This window comes from Delphinus delphis, chromosome 8, assembly GCF_949987515.2.
Source record: "Delphinus delphis chromosome 8, mDelDel1.2, whole genome shotgun sequence".
Taxonomy (NCBI): domain Eukaryota; kingdom Metazoa; phylum Chordata; class Mammalia; order Artiodactyla; family Delphinidae; genus Delphinus; species Delphinus delphis.
Window position 1 is genome coordinate 88303470 of NC_082690.1, and position 25231 is coordinate 88328700.

Here is a 25231-nt window from a genome sequence, read left to right on the forward strand (position 1 = left end):
AAACAAAAGTCGCATACAAGGGGAATACAGAAGAGGATGGAGACACAGAAGAAGGAAGCAGACTCTCCCCAGCCAGATTGCCTATGCTGTGGTTTCTTTATCTAAGAGCAAAGGAAAGTGTTGGAGCTATAGCTATTAAGTCCTGCTCTGTCCTGTCCCATATTTGGGTTAAAAGGTAACCTCCTTCCACTCACCAGCCCTAGTATCTGCAAAAACCTATGCACTCGGTACTTGCCATTCATTCATTTAAAGATTTCCAAACATTGATTTACTGATGTGTCTGGCTAAGTGCTAGAAATAGAATGGTGAGCAGCACAGACAGGGCCGGGGCCTTCACTCCCATTCTAGTGGAGGAGACAGAGAGAAGTAAATGAGCGATTCCAACAACGTGTAATTAGCACACGGTGGGGGAAAGGAGAGGGTTTTGCATTTCTCTCCAGTGTATTTCACTCTGACCTTTCAAAATCTGCACAGCTTTGGCCCTGCTAGCTACTAGTCACGCCCTCGTTCTGTTTTCTCTGCCAGCCACTGCTTTTGTTGTCCGTTAAATTAATAGATGGACAACACTAAATGACTCTTTCAAGATCGGCTCAGTGGAACTCGCCGTGCATTGCCAGACGCATCTCTCAGGGTCTAATCTTGGCTGACCCAGTTTCCCTGCCTCAGCTGAGCAGAGATAGTGCCCAGTCAGCTCTGTTATCTAGGTCATTAAACAGCAGGCACCGTGCAGGCTCTGCTCTGCCAGTGCCCGCCTTTCCTGCAGGTGCAAAGTCCCTCGAGCAGCCTTCCGGTGGCGTTGGGTGACCTATGTCCATCTAGCCTGGGGGTGGCGCTTGGCCAGGGCTTGGGCTTCCTGATCCGGGGGATGAGGTAGGCATAGCGTCAGGAGGTGGGTCCCGCGTTTTGCAGGTGACTGTTCAGAGAGTAATGCCCTGCCGGTTACAGTGGGTGGAGGCGATAGTTTCTACGCCCTCTTTCCATCTCTCTCAAGTGACAGCTCAAATCTAGACTGAAAAGCCAGTGTCTTAGTGATTATGAAAAACAAAATAATTTATAACTGTGCACATGATCTTTCTGGATTGTACGGGCAAGAGCACGGGTTCTGGAATCCCAGCTTGGCCTTCTACCTGTGTGACTTTGAGCCCAGATACCTGGCCTGTCTGAGCTGTAAAGTGGGGTAATAGCGTCTACTCGTGAGATAGCTTATAGATAAATAATCTAGCACAGGGCCTGATAATGTTGTAACCATTCTCGTGACGATAGCAGTTATGGCGTGCTTTTCAAAATTCAGCTCCCTTTTCTGGATTAAGGGAGAGAAGGCATATTTTCGGTCGAGTTTTCCCATCCAATCCCATGTTTACTGTAGTAACACTTGTGGATCAAAAGTAGGTAATGAGCTTCCTCTCACGACCATGCCATGCTCTGTCTGACGTGGAACTGTCTCCTGGCCTCTCCTGCAAGTAATGACCAAGGTCTTTTCTTTCTTCCTCCCCTCCCGTCTTCTCGCCCTCATGTAGGTGAAAATCGCATGGAGGTTCTGGCTGACGTCTGGGACCACTTCTTCACTGAGACGCTCCCCACCCTGCAGGCAATATTCTATCCAGTTCAGGTCAGTCTTACTGGGGAACATCCTCCTGCCGGTCTGGGCAGCCTGTCTTATTCCTTGGCCTTTGCCCCCTGGGGCCTGCCAGTGAATGGGGGAAAACCAGGGGATTGGGCGCTGCCTGAGCCGGCTCAGGACCTCGGACATCCTTGGAAGGCCACTCTGTTCTATAGTCAGCATCTAACCTCAAGCAACGAGCAGTGCCTGCAGACCTAGCAATTTGTAGGCGCTCTCTTCCCTCTTGGTTTCGAGTATGTCTGTATATTCTTGGAGTGGGTTGTTTCTTCTTACTTTCCAGAAGTAGGGAAGGTGGGGCAAGGAGACTTTTTCTTTCCTTTTCTTTCTTTTCTCCACCCTCTTCTTTGAAGCACAATTTTCTGGCACGTTTTCTGTGGCTCCCAAATTGTGGGAAAGGGACAATGTTCCTCGCCCCTTGTAAGGGATTCCTGAGTACGAGAAGGCCCATGATGTTGCAGAAAGAACTGGGGACCTAGAATCAGTAGCTGGGTTTGGGCAAACTCATTTCCTGTTTCTAGGCACAGCTCTGTTTCATCTCCTGCAGAATGAGGAATTTAGAGTAAAACTGAGTAGCATGTCTTATGCTTCTTATTCTGTGAGCTCAGTTCATTCTACCACATGCGTTGGTTTCCCTCTACCTTCCTGAAGTGGCTAATAGCAGGACTGGTCAGTGCTGGGTCAGAATGGACAGCCCCTCAGGCAAACTGACCAATAAATATTCCTCTCCAAAACGTATGTCTCTGTCACACGCTTATGCTGCTATGTGCTCATGAGCGCACCTCCCACTGCAGTTAAGACATTATATCTATTGTTGAAGTGCAGGCGTGGGCGCTGCAACCATGCAGCCATTAGCAAAGGTAGGAATTACCTTGGACCAGAGGTAAGGGCCCACGTGCTTTGTTTGCTCTGAGTGGTGTTTTCAAGGAAGTTGGAATTCTTTTAAATACATGTCAAATATTTAAAAATTGGGAGGTTATGCCTTCAGAGTCCATCTCCAATTCAGGTTTGCCCCTAACGATTCCAGGAGAAGTGTCTGGCCTGCAGCGCACTGCTCTTTTCGTCTCATCCTCAGCTCCACCCTGCACCCCTGCGAGAGGATTTGAAGCATTTATGTGGATGGTTCACTCCCTGTGTCCACAGACTTCTCCCTTCTCTGCAATACTCACTCTTCGGCCAACAGTGGGTCTTAAGAAGACACACCAGGGAGGTAGGGTTGGCAGATTTCGCAAATCAAAATACAGGATGCTGAGTTAAATTTCAGATAAACAATGAATAATGCAGTATTTGGGATATACTTATGCTAAAAAACGATTCAAATTTAACTGGACAGCCTCTGCTTTATTTGGCAGTCCTACTGGAGAGGGGGTGTAGACCTAGGTCCCCCTTAGGACCATTTGGGCAGGGAACTCCAAGGTGCGGATACCCGGATGGATTTAGAATGGGGGGGAGGGATCTGAGCGGGCCTGGCCCCGTGCAGTCATTGGAGGCCCAAGAGGGGCCCTCTTAGCCTCAGATCCAGGCAGGAGCCCAGCTGCATGAGTCTGAGGATGGTACTGTCCTGCTTCTCTTGAAAAATTCTAAGATCTAGCAAGGGTTGCTCTTGCCCCTGTCTGCCCCTCCCCCACACAATTTCCCAAGTGCTACTGCTGGTCCAGACACCCCACTCTGAGAACCCCTGAGTTAGGGACTCTTACCACTGGTAGTGACACCCCCAGAGGTGTCTGTTTGTCCAGCTAGGTCCTTCTCGCTGTGTAAGTGTCTGTGTGAGACCTGCTTCCTCACTGGACGATGTGTTTGCATGCCCACTGTGTTCAAGGGTGTGGAACTTTGCTTGCCTTTTTCTGTCTTGTAAAGTGAAAGGAGTCCTGGCGATGAAGCGAGGGTACAGATACCTATGAGATAGAAAGTCAATGCCGAGTGCTGGGATGTGGTGCAAAGAATAGAAACTGTAGGACCTTGAGGAAAGTGGGGGGACTGCTGTCATTGGAGGTGGTTGGGGAAGGCAATCCAGGAGTGGTTAAGCTGAGCCTGTGAAGCATGGGTGGCGTGTATCTCTTGGGACTGGAGGGTAGGGGGATGTGGGGATGGCAAAACCTCTCTTGCCCATGTTTCTGTAAAACCCTAAGGAGTTGCAGGAAGTGCAAAACTTCCTTAAACCTTGGTCAACTTGAGGGATGGGAAGCTATGTCGTCTTTGGGAGGATACCCTAGTGATACCTCACCTCTACCAAGGTGATTTTTGTTGTGCGCTCTATGTATATGTGCAGAGGAGAGTCCAGGAAATGGGCCCTCCTTTCCCTTTCTGTTTTGGGAAACTTTAGGAGCTCTAAAATCAAATAGTTTAGGTTTCAGATCCAGCTCTATCTTGGGTAAATTGCTGTCACTCTGGGTGTAGGGTTTTTCATCTGTGGAGCAGGTTTTAGAGTAGTATCTATCTCAGAGGTGGTCGTGAGGATTAAATGTGCCATTTACATCTAGGATATTGAGAATCAAGCCTAGCACATGGTCAGAGCTTAGGAAGGGTCACAGCTCTTATGATCATTACTTACTGTTTTCATCCTCTGCCCCCAGCCTACATGGTTGAACAAGTCCCTTTCTTCTCCTTTCCCAGTGATTTTTCTTCCTGTGTTTCTTGCATTTGCAGAAGAGTCTAACAGGTCCTGTGTTTCCTTCTTTGCCTGGCACATGATAGGTGAGCAGGTATTGAATGGGTGAAGCTGAGGAAGCAGCCTTGCCTGTAGGGAGGCGCTGTTGACCTTCCGTCTGGTTTCTCCTCATCTTCCTCCTTTCTGACCACTAGCACACCATGGCCCCCACTGTACGTGTCTTGTATCACCTTCGGGTCATCTAGGCAGGTTGAGTCGCACCTTATCTGAAGTATAATTGATTTACAATATTAGTTTACAATGTTGTACAGCATAGTGATTCCATGTTTTTACAGATTATACTCCATTTAAAGTTATTATAAAATATTGGCTATATTCCCTGTGCTGTACAATATATCCTTGTATCTTATTTATTTTATACCTAGTAGTTTGTACCTCTTCATCCCCTACCCCTGTGTTACCCCTGCCCTCTTCCCTCTCCCCACTGGTAACCACTACTTTGTTCTCTGTATCTATGAGTCCGTTTCTGTTTTGCTATATTCATTAGTTTGTTTTATTTTTTAGATTCCACATATAAGTGATAAGGTACAACATTTGTCTTTCTCTGTCTGACTTATTTCACTAAGCGTAATACCCTTCAGTTTCATCCATGTTGTTACAAATGGCAAAATTTCATTCCTTTTTATGGCTGAGTAGTATTCCTTTGTGTGTGTGCGTGTGCGTGCGTGTGTGTGTGTGTGTATTTATATACACACACCACACCTTCTTTATCCAGCGATCTGCCTATGGCATATAGGTTGTGTTCACATCTTGGCTATTGTAAATAGTGCTGCTATGAACATTGGGGTGCATGGATCTTTTCGAATCAGCGAGTCACACCTTATCGTAAATGAAGCTTTTGTTCTGAAGGACGGGGGCCAAGTCTGTGACTGTTTGACAGCCCCCTGGGCCTTGCAGACACCTCGTTCCCCCCGACCATCCATTTGTTTTGCTGGCCCCCACGTGGTGGGTGGCAGATCCCGCCAGCTCTCACCTCCCGACGCTGCTGCTTCTTCTCTCCTGCCAGGGCCAGGAGCTGACCATCCGCCAGATCTCCCTGCTGGGCTTCCGCGACCTGGTCCTGCTGAAGGTGAAGCTGGATGACTTGCTGCTGCTGGCCCAGCCCCAGCTGCCCTCGTCCATCGTCCAGATGTTGCTCATCCTGCAGGTGAGGCTGGGCGGAGACATCACCGCAGGTTGAGGGGGAAAGGGCCCTGTGGCCAGAGCACCCTGGCTCAGTTTAGTGTCCTTTAGTGTCATCGGTCACGTTCCAGTTCATTTGTCCATTTGCTGTGTGTCCACTGTGCACCGTCAAGGTCCCTGGTGCTGTGCTGGGTGCTGGGATCCGGGGGGAAGCCAGAGGAACACTGCCCCGTCCTTCAGGGAGTGGACACCCTTCTCCCCCATCCTGTCATGTCAGGGAGCCTCGTGTTGTAAGTTACGACCAGAACCCACTTCATCCCAGCTCAAGCCAGACCAGGAACCCACAGGAAAGGTCCTCAGGGGCTACAGCCACAAGTGAGACCACGTCAGGCCACAAAGCTGCCAGCCTCTCTCCACTTACTGGTCTCTACTCGTATCTGGTCCACCTGGCTTCTCTCAGACCCTGCCTCTCCTGGCCTTCTTGGACTTGGTCTCTCTCTCTCTCTCTCTCTCTCTCTGCAGAGTTGCAGTCAGTGCTTCGGTTTGCGCCGACAAACGTGGCATCCCACAGCTTGCATGTTTCCACCAAGAGATGACCCAGGTGGCTGCCAGCATCTCTTAATCCCAATTCTAGATCAACGATAGGAAGATGAGCTAACCCTGGTTGGTTCCCAGATATCTGCCAGGCATGGGCCAAGGACTTAAAGCGTGTTGCTTTCTGAATCAGATAATCCAAACCTTATGAGCTGGACACTGTTGTTAGTGCCATCTTACAGACGAGGAGACCGAAACCCAGGAAGTTTATGTGTTTGCCTGAGGTCCCGCAGCACGAGGTAGTAAGATTTAGAACCATGTACGCTCAGGGGAAAGACTGATTGGCCCAGCTCGGGCTACGTGACTCCCCTTTGCGCAATCGGCTAGGACCTTGAATAGGATCACATAGAATAAACATGGCCTCCGTGAGCCCGGTTCTGTGGATAGGGGTGCACAGTTCCAAGAAACAAGGCTTGTGGCCTAAGGACATCCCCAAAAATGCGGCTGCTATGCCTCTCTGACCTCTGTACCAAGTTCAGATGCTGCAGCCTCAGCTCTGAGCCCGTCCTCAGGGAAGACAGTTTCATTCTTGGTCAGGCTGGTGAGGTTCCCTGGCTGCCGTCTCGGTAGGGGTGGAACGTCAGGTGTGGAACCCCTGATCGCTCCCTCCCCACCAGCTGCTGTTTTCTTCCCGTTCTCTAGCTGGGCCATCCTTCTGGGCCTTCTCCCCCTTTCCTGAGGTCAGAGAGGAGGAAGGGTTCCCTAACAGAACAAGAGGGGGTGTCATTGGCTAGAATACCAGGTCAAGTATTTTTATGAAAAGGAAGGAGAAGGAATGGGGATAGGAAAGCATGCGTATGCAGCTCAGGTCTATGAAGCATAAAATAGGGCTTGGGTCCTGAAGAAGGAGTCTAGAAAAGGAGGCCTCTGGGATTCGGAGAGGAAGATTAGGAAAGGAAAGTTGAGCTTCCACACTTCCATTTCCATTTATATTGTGGGAAGTCGGGCAAGGAAACAGTCTCTGTTTTCCCATTTCACAGATGAGATGGAGGTTCAGAGAGGTTGGCAAACTAACTCAAGGTCACGTGCTGATTTGTGAGAGAGCTGGACTTGTCACCCATTCCTCAGCTCTCGCTCTTTCTACCTTCCCACCTAGCCTCTCCCGGCTACCACTGCCTCCCCTCCCGCAGCCTCCCAGGGTACTTGGAGACGCCCCATGAGCTTCTGAGGTGGTCTCTTTAACACAGGACATTTGGCCTCATTTCCCCGAGGGCCTCCTGGGACTGGTTCCCTGGTCCACGTTCTTCTACACTCTGGGAGCCAGGAAGCCAGAGGCGGGGGTGTGACAGTGACCACGGCAGGTTTCTCCCCAGTCCAGGTCCAGCTCCTTGGGTGGCAGGGGCGGCAGCTTCTGGATCTGAATGGAGCGTGCATGTTGTACTACCCTGGGACCATTCCTGCTCCAGGAAATTTAGGCCCCAGTAGTTAGAATTGCTCTGCTCTCTCCCTGGGCCCCTACTTCCCACAGCGCCATGAGATCTGGGGCTGGTTTTTCCCTGCCTAACTCATATGGAGAAAAGAGCCATTTCTCAGGCCATCTCTCCCTTTCCCAGTGCTCTTCCAAAATGTCCCTGAACAAACCCCTCCCTCCCCAGAATATACAAGGGGTTCAAACTCCTGTGGGCCATGAACTCCTGTCCTTAGGCTGTCCAGGAAGAGGCTGAGCCAGAGATCTTGACCACTGTGGAGATCCGGTTCCCCCTGGCAGTGGCAGACAGGTCTGAGACCATCCTAGAATGGTCCCTTCCTAGGGAACCTGCCAAGCCGAGCAGGAGTGCTCCCTGCCGGGCCAGCCCCCAGGGCCCCCAGTCTCAGCAGGGCCCCGTGCTTGGTTTAATTGTCTCCTGTCGCCATCGGGAAACTCTTTAACAAGTTTTGAACCAGGAACCCCACGTTTTCCTCTTGCACTGGGCCTTGCAGATACGTAGCCCGTCCAGCAGCCAGGCCAAGGGCTGAGGGCAGCTCCCTCCTAGAGGGCTGTGTGCGAGTCAAGTTCTCAGCCCAGGGAGAGAACCATCCAGCTCCGGATCAGTGCGTTTGTTAGTTAAGCATTTTCTTCCCACCTCCTTCCTCTTTTCCTTATTCTGTCATCCCTCTCTGTTTAGTGCTTAGGAATTGTAGAGGAGGAGAGGCTTAGATGAGAAATATCAAGGCATTAAAAAAATGAGAAAAAAAAGTTTCCTCAGCTCTGAAACCCAACCAAGGTGGTTTTGGGGCTGAAACTGGTCCACTTTTGAGGCCGGGGTTGGGTCTCTGGGAGCATGAATAAGGCTCCCTGCGCCCTTCTGTTGCCTGGAGGATCCCTTTCCATTTGGGCAGATTTGTGTGTGAAACATCTTATTTCTACTGCTGGCCTTTCCCAATGCTTCAGCTCCTGCTAAGCAGTATTGGAACCTGGGGGCGTGAAAAACCACCAAGTTGTCTCCCCATCATCACCCACTTCAAGCGCCAGGCAGCCCCACTTGCATTTTCTCTTCATTTCTTTTCCAGGCCCTTCCCAGCCCTAACTCCCAAGTCTTCTGCATCACAGCCCCTCCTCAGCCTCCTCTGTGTTTCCTTAAGCTTCCCCCTCCCTCCCACTGCCCCCAGCCACCTCCTTCGCACGGTGATGGAGCTGACGAGGGACCACGTCAGCCAGTTTCCTTGGGGGCTTCTTACACCTCACCCAGCGATCTCCAGCCTGTAGGACTGGCCCTTCCCCCTTCATGGCCCAGCCTCCAAAACTCCAGTGCAGTGGAGAGTTTTCACTTTTCAAGTGAGGGTGACATAAAATCTATTCCGCGTTGAGAATTCGATGGGACCACCCTTTGGGCTGAGCAAAGCCCCCGCAGAGCCTTGTCTCTGCTCCCCTGCAGCCCCTCAGCATGACCACCTGGCTTCCAGGGCTTTCCAGTGAGAAACTGAATTCCCTTGGAGTCTGCTGGTTTTCTAGAAAACCTTGGTGACCTTCTGGCTCCTTTCAGCTCTGAGGACTCCTGTCGCGCTGGGCTTTTGAACTGATCCTTCATCTTGGTGCTAAATGTGTGTCTAGTTCCACAGTGACACCCCCTTTCTTCTACTGTTCTGGACTTCTCCAAATTCTGTTCCCCTTTCTTTTCGAGCTAATTAACAAGGGGCAGTAAGACGGGCTTGGAGCCAGACAGCTTGTGTTCCGGTCCCAGGTTTTTGCCGCTGTCCAGCTGTGTCTCCCTGGGCAAGTTACATGAGCTTTCTGGGTCTTACTTTCCTCATGTGTATAAGGCAGATGATGAGGGCTGTTGGGAGGCCTCTGTGCTCTGATACACGTGAAGTGCTTATATAAAGCGCCTGTGTGCCAGGTGTGAAACAGTCATTGTGACAGTGCGGGTGAGAGTGCTACGGTTGGAACCGCTCAGACCTCAGCCCTGGAGCTGGGGTGGGGACAGTTCCCACGGGCCCCGCATCGGGGTGGGATCCAACCGCAGAGGCCACGGTGCTCTCCGTGCGCGGTGCCGATGACCGCCCCCCATGACAAGGGCCTGAGGCTTCAGTCCTGGCTGTCCTTCCTTTCAGCCACAAGGATGCGGCCTGCCTTGAATATAGTAGGAGGGCAGTTGGACTTTGACTGACCTTTGTCTCTCTTGGGTGTTTATTTCCAGAGTGTCCACGAGCCCACAGGCCCAAGCGAGGGTTATTTGCAGCTGGAGGAGCTGGTGAAGCAGGTCGTTTCTCCTTTCCTCGGCATCAGCGAGGACCGCAGCGTCTCAGGCCCCACGTACACACTGGGTAAGGGGCACGGCTCTCAAGCTGCCAGGAGCCTCCGTGGCAATGATACCAGCTGTGTTTTACTGAGCCCCGATTATACCCCAAGCCCTTTGCTTCCCATGTGGGTCGTGCAAATCTCTGCATGTCCATCGCTCATGTTTCCCGCTGGCCTGTGTCTCGGTAACCTCCCCTCTTGGCAATTCCTCCCAAGGCGCTGTTACCGTACCTCCGTGGCGGCGCTCGTTTGATCCGCATCTTTGATCGGTGGCTTTGATCTTTTTCGGTGTTTGCGATGTTAATTTTCCTGTATCTCATACCAGAAACAGCCTTACTGCACCCCATCCCCCCATGAGTGGAAAAACCACCAGTGATGAATTTCCCTTTGAAAGCAGCTCAGAATGTGAAGCCAGCTCATTGTGTGTGTGGCTGGAGGTACAGCTGCTGGCTGCCCACTACATTTCTATAGTTACCACCGGGGCCTTCACGCCAAGGACAGGGGCTCCTGGACTGGGGGACAGATCCCGTTGTGGCCTTTTTCAGTGGCTGTAAAGCTAGCATTCAGGCTCTGTACTAGTCACCCTGGCGAATCTAGAGATGAATTGGGTCTGTTCCTTCTCTCAGGGAGACCACGGCCTAGATGGGAAAATAGCTACAGAATATCATAAAAGATATGGCTCAGTTCCCCTCTGAAATGAAAATCCCCCAAATGCATGAACTTCGGGTTTGTGGTTCTATCTCCAGCATCCAGGATGGTGCCTGACACACAGTAGGCACTCAAAAAACTATATTTGTTAGACGGATGGGCGGCGTCTGTACCTGGGGCTGGGGTGACCAGCACCCACAGACAGGTGCAGAGGCGGAAAGGGATTCCCCAAATTTGGAACCTTTTGCCCCCTCTTCTTGCTTGCATGGAGACCTAGCTGAGCTTCAAAGAAAAAGGGGGAGGAGCAGCCTCCAGCAGGCTTCCCACCCCTTCCTGGGCCTCAGGACTGCAGAGAAAGGCAGGGCCGGCCACAGTTTTCAGGCCCCGTTTATGCTTCTCTGGAGACACCAGTATAACCACAGCCACCACAGATCCGAGGGTGCTGGCCCGAGCCTGGTCCTCCACACTCCCTCCTTCTCTGCCTCCCTCCCTCATTCCACCCGGCTGAAGGAAAACTGTCCCCTGCCCTCCCCGTGAGGAGGCCTGGGCGCCACCTTCCGGCTTTGGCCCAGCAACTGGCCCCCCGAGTCTTTGGGGCAGGTGTCAAGATGTCAGCGGGTTAGCCAGGCCATGGCACGGACCCCACCATCCTCTGGGCCTAGAGCCGGGAACAAGAATAGATTTGGAAGTTTGTTCGGTGAGGACTTGCTCTAAGAAGGGATACCTTCAACTTTTCAGCTATAATAAGACTAAAACATACTTTCATCAAATTATAAACCAAAGGGCTGAGGTTTTATTCTTATACCAAGGACAATCCTTTTCTCTGGGGCGTTGTCACAGTAGGGGCAGAGAGGGAAGGAAATGACCTTCTTTTGATTATTTTTTTATTATATTATTGTTTCAGCAAATGTGTACTGAGACCCTGTCCCTGGCACCTTGTGAGGTGCTGCAGGTTTATCTGTGACAAAACTGACCCATCCCTGCCCTGTGGGATGCAGGGTCTGGTGAGGAAGTCACAAGCAATAGACGATGACTCATCAGTGTACGAGTGCTCTGAGTGGGGAAGTCCAGGGCCCACGGCAGGAGGACTTCACCGGGACTGGGAAATCAGGGAGGACTCCCTGGAGGAAGTGGTATCTGCAGTGGGACCTGGAGGATGAATATAAGTTAGCTGAGTAAATGGGAAAGGAAGACTGTCCCGGGCAAAGGGAAGGATCTTTGGGAGGGTTTTGGAGTTGGGGGGAGGAGGGCGGGGAGCAGGAGGGTGAAGCATTGGAGGAACTGAGAGGGCCTTAGAGTTTTAGCGTGGCTGATGGCAGGGAAAGCCCCGGGACACAGACCACATCCTGGGCACTGTGCGGGTGGGCTGGATACCACCTTCCCACGCACAGGGGAGGTGAATGAAGGTCAAGGTCGCTTGGCTATTGGAGACAGGCTTCCAAAGCCCGGAGCTGTTTGCCCTTTACCAGCTTTTCCCCACACTCCACCCACACCCCACCCACCCCGTCAACTCCTAGGAGGTGACTGATTTCACTGAGGGACAGCGGAGGAGCTGGTCTTTCCCTCTCAGTTGTCGACTGAAAAAAATATACAACCTGAAAGTTGAGAATTATGTTTTATTCGACGGACACACTGAGGACTTAAGTGCAGAAGACAGCTTCTCAGAGAGCTCTGAGGGACTGTTCCAATGAGGTAAGGGAGGAGCCAGGATATGCAGACGTTTTTGCAACAAAGACCAGGTAGTCGGAACATTGAGAGAATACTGTTAAAGAAAAATAGACGTCTCAAGTCAGTGAATTTTGCGCTTTTCTGCATATGGGAAGATGCAAGAGTCTGGGCTCATTGAAATCATTCCTTTGATACCCACCTTAACTCTCTAGGGCCAGTATCCTGCTCTTCTCCATCCTGAATCCCCTCAGGGGGCAGCTTCTGTGGCTGAGGGCTTGATGGCCACAACTCCTTTGTTTACTGACACGGCAGCCGACATTCTTTGTCCACACACTCCTTAGCCCAAGAGGTGTCCGAGACCGACATGTCATCCCAAACCCCTGGATACCAAAAAGCTAACACGGCCACGAAGGTGCCCTTCCTTATCGAGGACACCCCTTTCTAGATAAAGAGAGGAGTCTCTGGGCCTCAGTCTTCCCCTCAGTCGGTTGGAGGCAATGACATTTCTCCTGCCTGTGGAAAAGGCAGCTGCCTGTTATGACGGCCGGCCGAGGTAAAGACTGAGGAGATGGAGCGGACATGAGAGATCCCTGGACCCTCGGGAGGGCTTTGCCACGGCCGCTCTGGGCCTGACTCGGTGGGAGGGGTCAAGGGCAGCTGGGACCGTCATCTCCAAAGCCACCCCTTATCAAATGCTCGTCACCTTCCAGGCCCTGAGCAAGGGCTTGGCATGCCCGCTGCGAGGGTGCCTGCTGTCATGACCTCAGACTCAGCGTTGGTAAGAAACGCCCCCCGGGTCACATGGGGTAGGTGACCAGAGCCAGAGAAGTGGTTTTCCAGGGGGCTCCCCACTGCACCCACGTGCCCACATGGGTTGATCTGGGGACTCAAGGGCAGGCCCTCTTCCTACTGGCCAGGCCGATGGGTCTGAGAGTTAAGCCTCACCCTGCAGATGTGCAAGGCTCGCTTCAGAGAGAAAAGATGAGTCCAAGGCCATGATGGAGTGAGAGTGTGTTTGTGTGTGTGTGTGTGTGTCCTCCCTGCCGAAGCTGTCACTTTTCTCGGGCAGACGGAGTGTGGGGAAGAGGAGGAAGATAATGAAATCTTAAAAAAACCCAAGAAAACAAAAAAATCCAGGCTGCTTTGTCAGAGGTCAGGCCCGTGTTTCTACCTTTCTGGTTTCCCAAGTTTGCAGGCCGCTGCCCTGGCCTGGGTAGTGCGCAGTGTCTCCCACATGGAAGCCTGGCCTCCCACCCATGTATCCCCATTGTGTCCTCCCTCGGGGGAGGGCCCTTTTCCTCAACATACTGTAACTCGTCCCCGTGCCCAGTAGGCATTCATGGGCTTTCAGGTGCCGGGGCCTGAAGAGGGACGCCCACCGTGGACGTGGTGGGCAGGGATCACAATGCCTGCCTTATGGGGGCCACTCCAGTGGGGCCCGGCCGGCGAGCCTGGGAGATCAAAGGCCTGGGAACTGAGTCCCCAAGAAAGGACCGCCTCCTCCAGGCTTTGCTTCTCTCTGGGGAGTTGAAAGGAGCTGCCACGTCTGGCTCCGGAGCAGAGGGATGAATGCCAGGGCTCAGCGGGGCGCCTGGGGAGTGAGGGGGGAACAAAGGCTCCCCTCGCCATACCCCATGTGACAGGCGGGAGGAGGCCTGGAAGTGGGTACAGGAGGTGGCAGGGCCCAGCCCCTCTCCCTGCTCCAAGGGCCCCCTTGCAGGGGAGGGACCAGTTTTTAGGCCCCAGGGGAGGTCCACAGTTTAGTCAGTCCCTTAATGGAAATTTCCTTCTCTGAGTGGCAGGGCCCAGCTTTCCCTGATACAGATGAGAAAAAGAGGGAAAAGAGAGCAAGCAGTCACGGTGTGGGGAGGCCACTGTCAGCTCCAGGCCTGCTCTTCAGTTTTAAGGCCTCCCAGGGGGCCCTAGCGGGGTCTGACCTCGCCGGGACACAGCTTGGCGTATACTTGTCCTGGGGTTGGCTCTGGAATCCAGTGGGAGCTTCGTAAGGACACACTGTCTGCCCAGGGGACTCACACAGCCCAGCGGCCCCTGTGGTCTCGGCTGTGCCCACACCCAGTCTTGGGAGCCAACACATTCCACCCAGAATGCAGGAGGAAGAGCTGGAGGCCTCTCAGTCAGCGTCAGGCAACAGCCCTAAGGAGAGAGGTGAGGCCAGCCGCAGGAGCGGGGCCCTGGAAACCACAAGGGCTGGGCTTCAGCTGTGTGCCCTGGAGTAAGTTACTTAACGTCTCTGAGCTGCAGAGGGCCGAGCACAGAGGAGGAAGGAGACTCCCTGTCTCAGGGCAGGGCCCAGGCAGAGCTGCCACCTGCTGTATTATGGGCCCCAGATAGAATGGCCTGGGGCCTGTGGAATCACCCCAGGTGAGGAGTTGTATGTGCCTGCCCTTCCCTTCTCTGGACCCCAAACCACATTCTGGCCCTTGCCATGGTGTGTGGTCATGGCCTGATTATTTGTTGTTCTCCCCCTTAGACCGGGAGCTCGTTGCATGTGGCTCACCTGTATCCCAGGCCTGGCATAGACCTCTCCTCCGAGGGAGGGGATAAATGAACCACCAGCTGGGGTGCAGGCTGTCCATCCCTCTCAAAGGAGCAGGCCCATCTCTAACGACCCCTCTTCACGACTCCTCCTCTGAATCCCCAGAGTGCTCTGTCTGTAGCCCTGCCCTGCCATTTGACACTGATTTGTGTGCAGGCCTCCCAGAGGTCAGGAGCAAGGGCTGTGCTGTCAGCCTTGGGTTTGAATCCCGGTTTCATCACTAATCGTGACTGTAAAATGATATAGCATCTCAACCTCAGGTTCCTTTTCGGCAAAATAGTTAGCAGGAGATCATGTCAGTGAAGCTTCTCCTTTTTTGATACAGTGCAGAGTAGAGGCTCAGTTAACGATTGCGCCTGAGACTCTACCCCTCTCCAACGCACGTACCCCCTGCGCTCCAGGCCCTGTGCAGGCCCCATATCAGATTTACATTTCTCTCGCTCTCAGCAGTGCGCACAGCATCTTGCACAAAGTTCAAGATGTGTTTGCTGAAAGAGGGGGCAGATGTCATGGGGACCCCTTCCTCCAGGCTGGCCGCCCTCCCTCTGGCTCCATCTCTCCGCAGCAGCCCAAGTGGCCTGTCTTGTCAGTTTGCTGCCTGTTGAACCCTCCAGGGCCTTTGGGGTGCTGAACTAACGGGGTGAGAGATGGACAATGCCCAAGCCCCCATCTGAGACACCTTGCTAGCTCGTTCTACTATGGAAATCATCAAACGAATTCTTTCCCCCAGAGCTTCTGTGTGTGTCCACCATGCACATCTGTCCCCCAGGCCCTCACCTCATCCCATGTCCTGGGCCTGGGCTCTGTCCTACCTCTTTCCTCTTCCTGGATCTGCACGTAGTAAATGCTCACCGAACAGTCCAGCCCAGTCTCCTGCCAGGCTGGTTGTAGGGCCACAACCTGGGTCTTGCCACGCCAACCTAGAGTGTGCTTGCTTTTAAGAGCAGCAGGAGAGAAATGAATTGTTTTCAAGGGCATTTTGTAATGGATGGTTCTTTAATGAGGTCCCTGCTTCTCTGAACTCTTCCGGTGCTCCTGCTTTACAGTTACCGATTTCTGTGATCATAAAAGTAATACATGGTTATTGTAAAAACGTGGGAACATTATAGAAATGTGCGGCTTGGCACGTACAAGCGCCCATGCTTGAGAGGACCTCTGCCGACGTCTGGCATCGATTCTTCTGTCCTGGTGGCTCCTTGGCATTCTGTCTCCTATTCGTTCTTCCCCAGAGAAGGGGCTGATGACGCAGCCTCTGTCTGGCACTACTGGAGGCCGTGTTTGCTGTTACCTGAATTCAGAGGGTGGGCCGGCTCAAGCGCAGCGGCAGAGCCCTGAGAGGCAGTAGCGTGTAGTGGGGGGCGTCTGGGCACCGCCATTTAGAGCCTCAGAGGGCTGGGCCAAGTCTCAGTCTTCCTCCTCCGAGCAATGGGGATGATGAGAGCCGTCCTAGTGTTTCAGAGGGAGATTGGGATTCAACGGTGAGACGGCAGATGGGAACACTCTCAGTAAGCTCTAAATTCTATGTATTATTCTTTGGTTTTGAGAAATATCAGTTATTGCTATTAGCACCAAACAGCTCCCCTGGGGCTCTGAGCCAGTAGTCTTGGTGAACTTAGTCCTAAGGGTTAGCATTTCATTCTCTTGTCATTGTTTATACCTATGTGCGTGTGTATATGTGTGTATATATATATATATGTGTATATGTATATGTATACATATAGACACATGTATGTATATGCATATGCATATATACGTAACTACACATGTGCATATATGGACATGGAAAATCGTCCAGTGCTGGGAACTGCTGAGAGCTTTGCAGAGGGACATGGCCGCCTCACTGCAATGCCCATCTAGGAGCACATGCTGAGAGCACGTATCAGGGCCTCCAGATCCATGGGAAGAGCTGACACTCAGCTAGAGCAGCATGGGCCGAGTGTCCCCAAGGCCAGCGTGTGACCAGTGAGCGCTGTGTGCTCTCCCTTTAGAGACGAGTTTTCCCCCTCCCCCTCTGTGATCCTGTCAGGGTGCTGGGAGTACCAGTGCAGTCAACCCTTCTCTATTTCTCCCCACGGCATCCCCTGCTGAGAGAGGGATGTGTTAGTGGTCTTTGAGGTCTCAGGGATGACGGAGCTGGGGAAAGCAGTGACACACGCAACGAGGTGGGCGGTTGGAAGGCTGGGAGACGTGTGCACTGGCAGGAAGAGGGCCAAAGCAAAGGAGGAAAGGCTTTGAACAGAACCCGCCGTTCCTCAGCCCTCCATCCTCAACTCCTCTGCCTCGCTGGGGTCTTTCATCCAGTTCGTGATGCAGACACAGTGCCTGAGCAGGAGAAGAGGACAGTGCCTGCAGAGGAGGCTTCCCTGGGACCTTGGGGATGCAGGCTTACCCTGGTCCCTACTCCGGCCACACTGTAGGTCTCTGGACTGGCCTGGTCCTTGTGAAGGCGGGAGATGAGAGGCCCTCGGAACTGGGTGTTGCTGGTACACGTGCTTCCTCCTGTGGAGTCTTCTCCCTGGATTTGAACCCCATGTACTTGGCTTGTCCTTCCCACGAGATGCTCAGTCTCACTATGTGTACGTTGTGTGGGCAGCTTGCAAGAGTGAGGTCTGGAGTGAGACAGACCTTGTTTGCCTCCCAGCTTTACCACGTTCTCTCCGTGTGAGCGTAGGCTTGTTACCACCTCTCTGATATTCATATTGTCTCCCACTTTACAGATGAGAAAATGATCATAACTTAGGTTCAGTTTAAGGAGGATTCAAAAGACAAAAGCATGTGGAGGTTGAGCATATTTTCTAGAGTGTGGTGAGAATTCAAGAAGCAGCAGTTTTATAATAATTCCTGTCCAGCCTTCTCTCTGTCTTCCTCAGTGGGGCGAGCCACAGAGCGTCGTCCATTCTTTGGTGCTGTGAAAGGCTGGTTGACTCCAGAGTATTGACTTGAACAGAACACGGGTCTCAGACCACTGACCTGCTGGGAGCGTCGATAGTCCAGCTTCAGGACAAGCTGGAGGACGTCCCACTGCCCTCGCTTTGATAGCCGAGCTCCCCCCAGTAACCTGTTCCTCCAGACCTAAGCTTATGAGGCCTTTTCCACTTCCTCTGTTGACACTGCAGAGAGCACATCATGCTGAATAGAGCCGAGGGCCTCTTTTGGCAGCTGGTCCAGCCAGCGCCCGGGTCTTCAGAGGAGACTGGTTGAAAGGGAATTGAGGGCAAATCCCATGAAGCTCGGGCAGCAGCGGGGAAAGCGGGGGGAGACTCCCTTGGACCTAATCAACCATGGAAAGTCCTTTGGTGACCCCTACTGTGGGGGGCATATCAGGCATAAACAAGTAAAGATACAACAGAAGCCTTTAGACATAGCCAAGTTCTTCCCTTACGTTTTAGGGCTTCATCTAAAGCTCTCTCTGAAGGTGGGGCCACCGCCTCCCTCGTCCCCCAAATTCATTAGGAGTTTTTGACCCCCACTAACCCCTCTGCAATCACAACCTCTGCTGGTCTTTCTCTTGCAGCCAGGCGCCACTCCAGGGCCCGGCCCAAGGTCACGCTCTTGAGCTACGCCTCCCCGATGACCGCCGTCAGCCGGCCCCTGAACGAGATGGCCCTGACCCCTCTGACGGAGCAAGAGGGCGAGGCCTACCTAGAGAAGTGTGGCAGTGTCCGGCGACACACGGTGGCCAATGCCCACTCGGACATCCAGCTGCTGGCCATGGCCACCAGGATGCACTCGGGCTTAGGGGAGGAGCCTGGCGGCGAGGACAAGTGCCTGCTTCTGCCACCCAGCTTCCCGCCGCCCCACCGGCAGTGCTCCAGTGAGCCCAACATCACTGATGGCCCTGATGAACCGGAGCAGGTGGCAGCGGGCAGCCGGGAGGACTCAGAGCTGAACTGTTCATCCCTCAGCTGAATGCCCGCCTCTGGGACCTCCCAGCTCCTGCCTGGCCACCAGGATGAGGGCGGCTTCATCCGCGAGGACCGCCGAGGGGAGCTCTTCCTTTGGGCAATGCCGCCTCATGCCTTTCCAGGTACAGGCTAGTGTGAGCGCCCTTGGGAAAATCCCCGTCGTGAGCCTCTCCATTTTCGTGACTGTGACCACCTACCTCTTGGCGGCCACACAGATCCAACTGCCTAATGTTCACCTTCTGACTTTCAGCCTTGCCTGCCTGACTCAACTCAAATCCTCCTCTCTGGGCTTTTCCCCTCAGATATTGGACTATCTGATCCTCCCAGCCCTATATCGCAGTGCCCCTGGCGTTCCTATAGCAGGAAGTCGTCCGACCCACACACACAGCCAGCAAGGATGTGTTGGCGTGTGGAGTTCCCCTTGAGGGTCCTTGTGATACAGAGGCCGATGGGTGAAAAGAGGCAATAGAGAGGTACCTCTTCTCTCCGTCTTGTGTGGAGTAAAAGTAGACTGCGGCCCCTCCCAAGCCTGACTCTGGGAATGCAGCTTTCGTTTCAGTTTCAGAATTACTGGGAAAGAGTGGCCCCACCGGTGGGTGAGGGTCTGTCCTCACCTATATCCAGACCCTATGTGCTGCCCTTGGCTTTTGGCCCAGGAGGGCCACAGTGCTGGAGGACCCCCGTCTTTGATTAAGCCTCAGCATTCCCCTCTCAGGCTTCCTCCCCGGCTCACGGAACTAACCTTCCCGGTGGAGTAGCTGGTGCCTCCCTCCCTTTCTCATTTCAGAAACCGACCCTTTTCCTATTGTGGGGTTGGGGCCAGCTGATACCAACCAACCAGTCTGTTCCTGGATTTGACTTGAATTTTTTAAATGTGCATCGTTTCAAAAATAAATTGCTTGCAAGTATTTGCACGTAGGATCTTGTACCGCTCATTTCCAATGGGGTGTGTCTTCAAACTGAAAAACAGCAAGCCCCCTAAGAAAGGAGACTGGAAGTGGTCCAGGGTGAAAGTGATCCGTGGTGGGCAGGGCTTAGAGGCCGCAGAGCTCTGGAAGCAGCTGGACTTGAATCCAGTGTGGCCTGTGTTTGTGAGTGTTGTGGTTTATAGGAAAAGTTGCATTGAGATAGAGAGACTCAGCTTGTCTCACGAGCTGAGAGTTCTAGCAAATGGGATGTCTCAGCGCTCTACAGTGCAGGGAGCTGGGAAAGATGTGGGCAGGACCTTTTGGAGAGATGTCCATTCCCTGTGATTAAAGAAGTGCCTGGAATGTATAACCTGTGGGGCCTTGACATGTTTTGGGGGGCAGCGGGCTTTGGTACTGTGCTATATATATCCTCAGCACTCCTCCCTCCATCCAGGTCTGGGCTTTTTATCTCCGTTGACCTCCCTGTTCTTTTTGTATTTGCCTGTTGGCCCCGCTGATAACAGCTCCAGAAAAAAGAGAAGGCCCCTGGGCCCTTCTGGCACCTTCTAGGTATCCTGTTAATCTTTGGAAACTTTGTTTATGAAATGTCAGAGACATGAGCCAGTTTGGCTTCCAATATGGCAGGAGGTGGCCGGGAGAGAATGAGGACAGTTTAAGCTGCCAACAGAGGAGGAAAGCTTCTAAGCTCATCTAAGCCTTGACAGCATTTCCCTTCTGGGTGAAGATTTGAAATATGACCAGAGGCATGCTTTTGATGGCTTTTGATTTGGAAATTTTGTTTAAAAAGTTGTTTTGTTTTCAGCCTTTTAAGAGATTGATGGAAGAGAAATGTCCAAAGGAGATCTTCTGAGAATTTCAAACAAAAAATAATCTGTGTATGCGTTGGATAAAGTCCACAAATTCACTAACAGGTATCAGTAGGTAACAACATGATGATTTATTTTAACTGATGGCTTCTGTCCTTATTGGTACACTTAGCACTTGGGACTAGTATTTATTGATCCAGGCAAAGTAATTAATCATGCTTGGGTTTGCTTTTTTAGTTTACAACCTGAATGATATATATGTCTTTAAATGCTTTTTCCACACACTAAATGCCCCTGATGGGGACATCAGTCATCAGTTAAATATGTAAGCTCTTAGGCCGAGAATGGGAGTGTCAGTACAGACCCAGTGTACTTAATTGCTAATGAATGTTAGCCAGTTTACAACTTTGCCTTTGATGTACACACCTGATATTTGTACAGTATTTCACACTGTACATATAAAAATTGTGCTGATGTCTATGAGCATTCTAGCCATCAGAGCTATTGCAAGAGCGACAACCGTAGTGTTGTTTTTTGTTTTTTTGTTTTAATTTTATATTATTTTTGGCTGCATTGGACCTTTGTAGTTGCGTGCAGGCTTTCTCTAGTTTTGGCGAGCCGGGGCTACGCTTCGTTGTGGTGTGCGGGCTTCTCATTGCGGTGGCTTCTCTTGTTGTGGAGCACGGGCTCTAGGTGCGCCGGTTTCAACAGTTGTGGCACACGGGCTCAGTAGCTGTGGCGCACGGGCTTAGTTGCTGCGCGGCATGTGGGATCTTCCCGGACCAGGGCTTGAACCCGTGTGCCCTGCATCGGCAGGCGGATTCTTAACCACTGCGCCACCAGGGAAGTCCAACGTAGTGTTTTTAACCACTTTTTCTCCCCTTCACAAGATGAAGATTCGTTTTTGTTATTTAAGCTAGGATCTTCCGGTGGCTGAGGTTTAATGACAGGAAATGATCATGACTCTTAAACTCTGAGTGGGCTCGAAACCAAAAACCTTTTATGCTGTCCGTTTCAAATGGATTCAATAAACGTCATTTTGTACATGCTGCCCTGTTCCCAGGCTGCGTGTCTTGATTGAATTTGCAAGCGCAGAGCGTCCGTTAGATCTTTTCTGCCTCCTGTCCTCACACTCCCTGTGTGAGGAGCCTGCCTTCCCTGGCGCCATGTTCCGTTTCCTGTTGCCCCCACCCCAGGGTTAGGCAGCAGCCTGACCTCAGCCAGTCTCCCCTGGGCTTGGCTTGCCATCCTTGTCTGGATTGGCAAGTCATTTCCTGGAGGAACAGCCTGTCTGCAAAGAAGCTTGGAAAACACCGAACAAAGTCGGAGAAGGCAAGGCCTCTTCTGAAGCCAGCTTGGTCTCTTTCCTGAGTGTTTGACCTGGAGGGGGCACTTACCGTATTTACTTGTAAACCATCTCCTCATATATGCCCCTTCGGTTCTGTTGGGTAGAGGCTATTTATTTATTTTTTAAATTTTTATTGGAGTATAGTTGATTTACAATGTTGTGTTAGTTTCAGGTGTACAGCAAAGTGAATCAGTTATACATATACATATATCCCGCAGAGGCAGTTTATAATATTTTGCTCTCCACATACATTGGGCTAGCCAAAAAGTTCATTCAGGTTTTTCCATGCGAGCCGATGGAAAACCCGATCGAATTTTTTTGGCCAATCCAGTATTTTCCTGGGAGGGCTGCAGCAGTGTTGGCTTGAGACCCCTGAAGGCTTTGTAACAGGCTTCAGAGAGGCGTGACCTGAACTGACTGAAGATCCTGGAGGAGGTCAAGGAGAGCGTTCACACTTTTTATTGTGCCTTCAGAGGCTGGAAGTGTGAACTATGAACCCTGAGCATTCTGCCTTGGTAGATTTCATGCCATTGGGGCACCACCTGTATTCACTCAGCCAGCCACTCAGCTTCCGGCCAAGGATTTGCGGAACTGCCACTGCTTTGTAGGCACTTGTGTGTGCTGGGGATGCAGTGATGATGGATAAGCTGCGTGCCTGCTCTCTTGGAGCTTACCATTGAATGCGGGAAGGCTGGCAATCGGGTCAACACAGGCATTTCAAAAAATGAACAACACTGGATGACACAGAATGGCAAAATGCAGTGACTAGAGGGTGATGCGAAGGTGACCCTAGGTCAGGTGGCTAGAGAAGGTCTCTCTAAAGTTGCAGCCGGCTTTACAACCTGCTTTTGTTTCCGCTCGCTGCCATAATAAATTACCACGAATAAGTGGCTTAAAACAGCGAACACTTCTAATCTCACAGTTCTGTAGGCTGGAAGTCTGACCTGGGTCTCCCTGGGCTAGAAGTCAAGGTGTTGGCAGGGCTGAGTTCCTTTCTGGAGACTCTGAGGGAGAATCCATTTCCTCACCTTTGCCTGCTTCTAGAGGCCACCCATGGCCTCTTCATCTTCAACACCAGCAACAGTGGGATGAATCCCTCATGCCAGCCTCCGTTCTGCCTCCTTCTTCCACTTTTAAAGACACTTGTGATTCCATTGGGCCCACCTGGATAATCTTTATCTCAAGATTTCTATGCGCAAGGCCTCTCCCGCCCCCTCTGCTGATGTCTCAGTGGGAGAAAGGCCAGCCACCTGGTATGCTGGGGACCCCGAGAAGATGAGGCGGTGTCGAGCGGGTGGGTGCTGGTCTCCAGGGAGACTGGCCCACCTAGCCCAGGGGCCTTTAAGCCTGATTTCTACCCACTGGCCCAGACTCCCATGGTGACCATGATGCTGGGGTTCTTCACTCAAATCTTATTTCCCATCTCATATGCCTGTCAGGCCCACATCATCCCTCGAATGCACTTGTATGACTTGGTACTCCCTGAATTGGTCTCCAGGTTCCATTTCACCCTATGGACACGCCCCAGCTGATCTTTCTAAAATGCAATCCCTGCTTAAAACTTCTCCCTGGCTTCCAATAAAATCCACACACCTGAACTTGCCTTTCCAAGCTGATCCCCACCTGCCTTTCCCGCCTCCTTCATTGCTCCCTGACTGTCCGTTATCCCAGGAAGCTGCCTTCCACCTCCACACCCTCCGCCTTGCCTCTGCTGGTCCTTCTCCCTCATCCAGGTAGAAGCCTCTACACACTCTCAGGTACTGTCCTAGGAAGGTGAGGATGTGTAGGATTTCTGTTTGCATGCCTGGAGCCTAGCAATACAGAGAGGGATCCAAGTCTTGTGCATTGAATGAATTAATGGGGTGGTGATAATTCTGATCTGACCCCCTCCCTCCCAGGTATTTATGAAAAGCACCCTCATCCCCCTTCCTTTCTTCCTCCGTGGGGACCTTCCCCATGATGCTCTCTAGGGATGTTCCAACTGAGGCTGCGTGGCCAGGTGACCCTGTGAGCAAGGCAGGGGTTGGAGGCAGGTCTGAGTCCGTCCCTGTATCCCTGCACCCTCCTGCTGCAGCCAGTGGCTGCCGTGGCCCTGTGGACAGCTACCCCTGTCCGCAGGGCTGCTACCTTGCTGCTGAGCCAGCCACCTCTTTCTTGGCCTTTCCCCTTTCTGTCTGTGGTGAGAAATTCCTTCGGAGCCTGGACCTTGTGCCTGAGGGAGAGAGAAAGCCCTTGTTTGTCGCAGGGCCATCTCCTTGAAGAAACCCTCCTGCCACAAAGTAAGAGGGAGCGGCCTAGGCCCCTGTGCTCAAGCAAGAACCTCCTTGTCCTAAGCCCCCTGCCCTCAGGATCCAGCACAGGGGAGGTTCCAATGCCGCCACCCTGGTGTGCCCCGCACTGTGCTGATCCTCATGGCAACCTTGCAAGGCAGGTGTCCCCTCATTTTGCAGATGGGGAAACTGAGGCTTGGGTTCTTTAAGCAATGGAGCTGGGACTCAACCCCAGGTTCTTTCACCTCAAATCCAGTGGTCATCCCTATCTATTCCATGGGGTATCCCAGCTTTAGAAAGTGAGAAAGCAAAACAGATAAGCCAGGGGCATAATCTCCTCTGCCTGCTGCAAGGTGAGACGGTTTCAGGGTTTCCAGAAAAGCAAAGAAACAAAGCTGCCTCTCTTGCTCTTCTCTAGCTATTTCTAGAAAACCTGAGAGTAGAGAGTGGGGAGGGGGACCCAGGAAAGTGGATTTCTTATGTAGGAAAGATTTCAATGGATATTTTTATTAATGAGTTTAATTTTGGCTTTGAAATACTATTTTAATAAGTTTAATAATTAGTAATCATTTAATAAGTAATACAATTAATAATTTTGTCATTAGAATCAAGATACAAGTTAAACTTTTTCAGGCTTTTAATTTTATTATCCTACGAATTTTATTATTCTATTTTTAAGTCTAGCAGATTGTAGCAGTAACTTTGGAGGAGACTTCTGCATAATGCTTGGTCCTATTTACAAGCTAGGCTCAGCACTTGAAACGCTTTTAAATGCATTTATAAATTTAATATATTAATTTCTCTTCAAAGTACTTCAGTTTTTATGACAGCATGCAAAATGTCCCCCAATCCTAAGTTCTTATAGGAACTAATAAATTAAGCTTATAAATAAGGGAAACTTTAAATGTTTTCATACTCTACTTAAACTTAGATATCACCATAAAAAAATCACAAGTCTAAATTAATTACTCAGTTATACATTTTAAAGTGGAATTATAAAACTGTCATTCTAACGGACCTTATTCTCTTAAATATCACGTGTCTAAAATACCAATATGCCGTTTGCTTTCTAACATAAAAATATTAGAGATATAGTTTTGTTTTAAATCTTTCTCCACTTAAGCCTCAGTCTTCCTGGTATGGTGGTTGTTAAGCTATTGTCTCAGCTTCGAGACTTTTCTATATTTGGGGATTCTGGGGCTGGGATCCTGCACATAACACATCTGATTGTTAGCTGGGTCCCTGTTAGCTCTCCCAGTGGGGGCCACTAGAGGGAGCCTGGGAGGCTGGTGGAGTCTCTGCTTCCTGTCCTGTCAGCATTGCACTCACAGCTGGGTCCAGTGGCAGTAGCTACCTCCAGTTTGCAGGTTTTCCTCCCCC

At 51.6% G+C, this 25231-nt stretch overlaps 1 protein-coding gene across 1 annotated transcript in view; it reads left to right on the forward strand.

Annotated features, from left to right (window-relative positions):
• PRR5L (proline rich 5 like) overlaps positions 1–19575 on the forward strand; it is a 70868-nt gene extending 51293 nt beyond the window's left edge. The window contains exons 7-11 of the mRNA XM_060017379.1: positions 1518–1609; positions 2646–2828; positions 5293–5433; positions 9620–9746; positions 18108–19575. Of these exons, the coding sequence (XP_059873362.1) occupies positions 1518–1609; positions 2646–2828; positions 5293–5433; positions 9620–9746; positions 18108–18502 (938 nt within the window). The 3' untranslated portion in view covers positions 18503–19575. The remainder of the gene's footprint in view (positions 1–1517; positions 1610–2645; positions 2829–5292; positions 5434–9619; positions 9747–18107) is intronic.
• The last annotated feature ends 5656 nt before the right edge of the window (positions 19576–25231 follow it).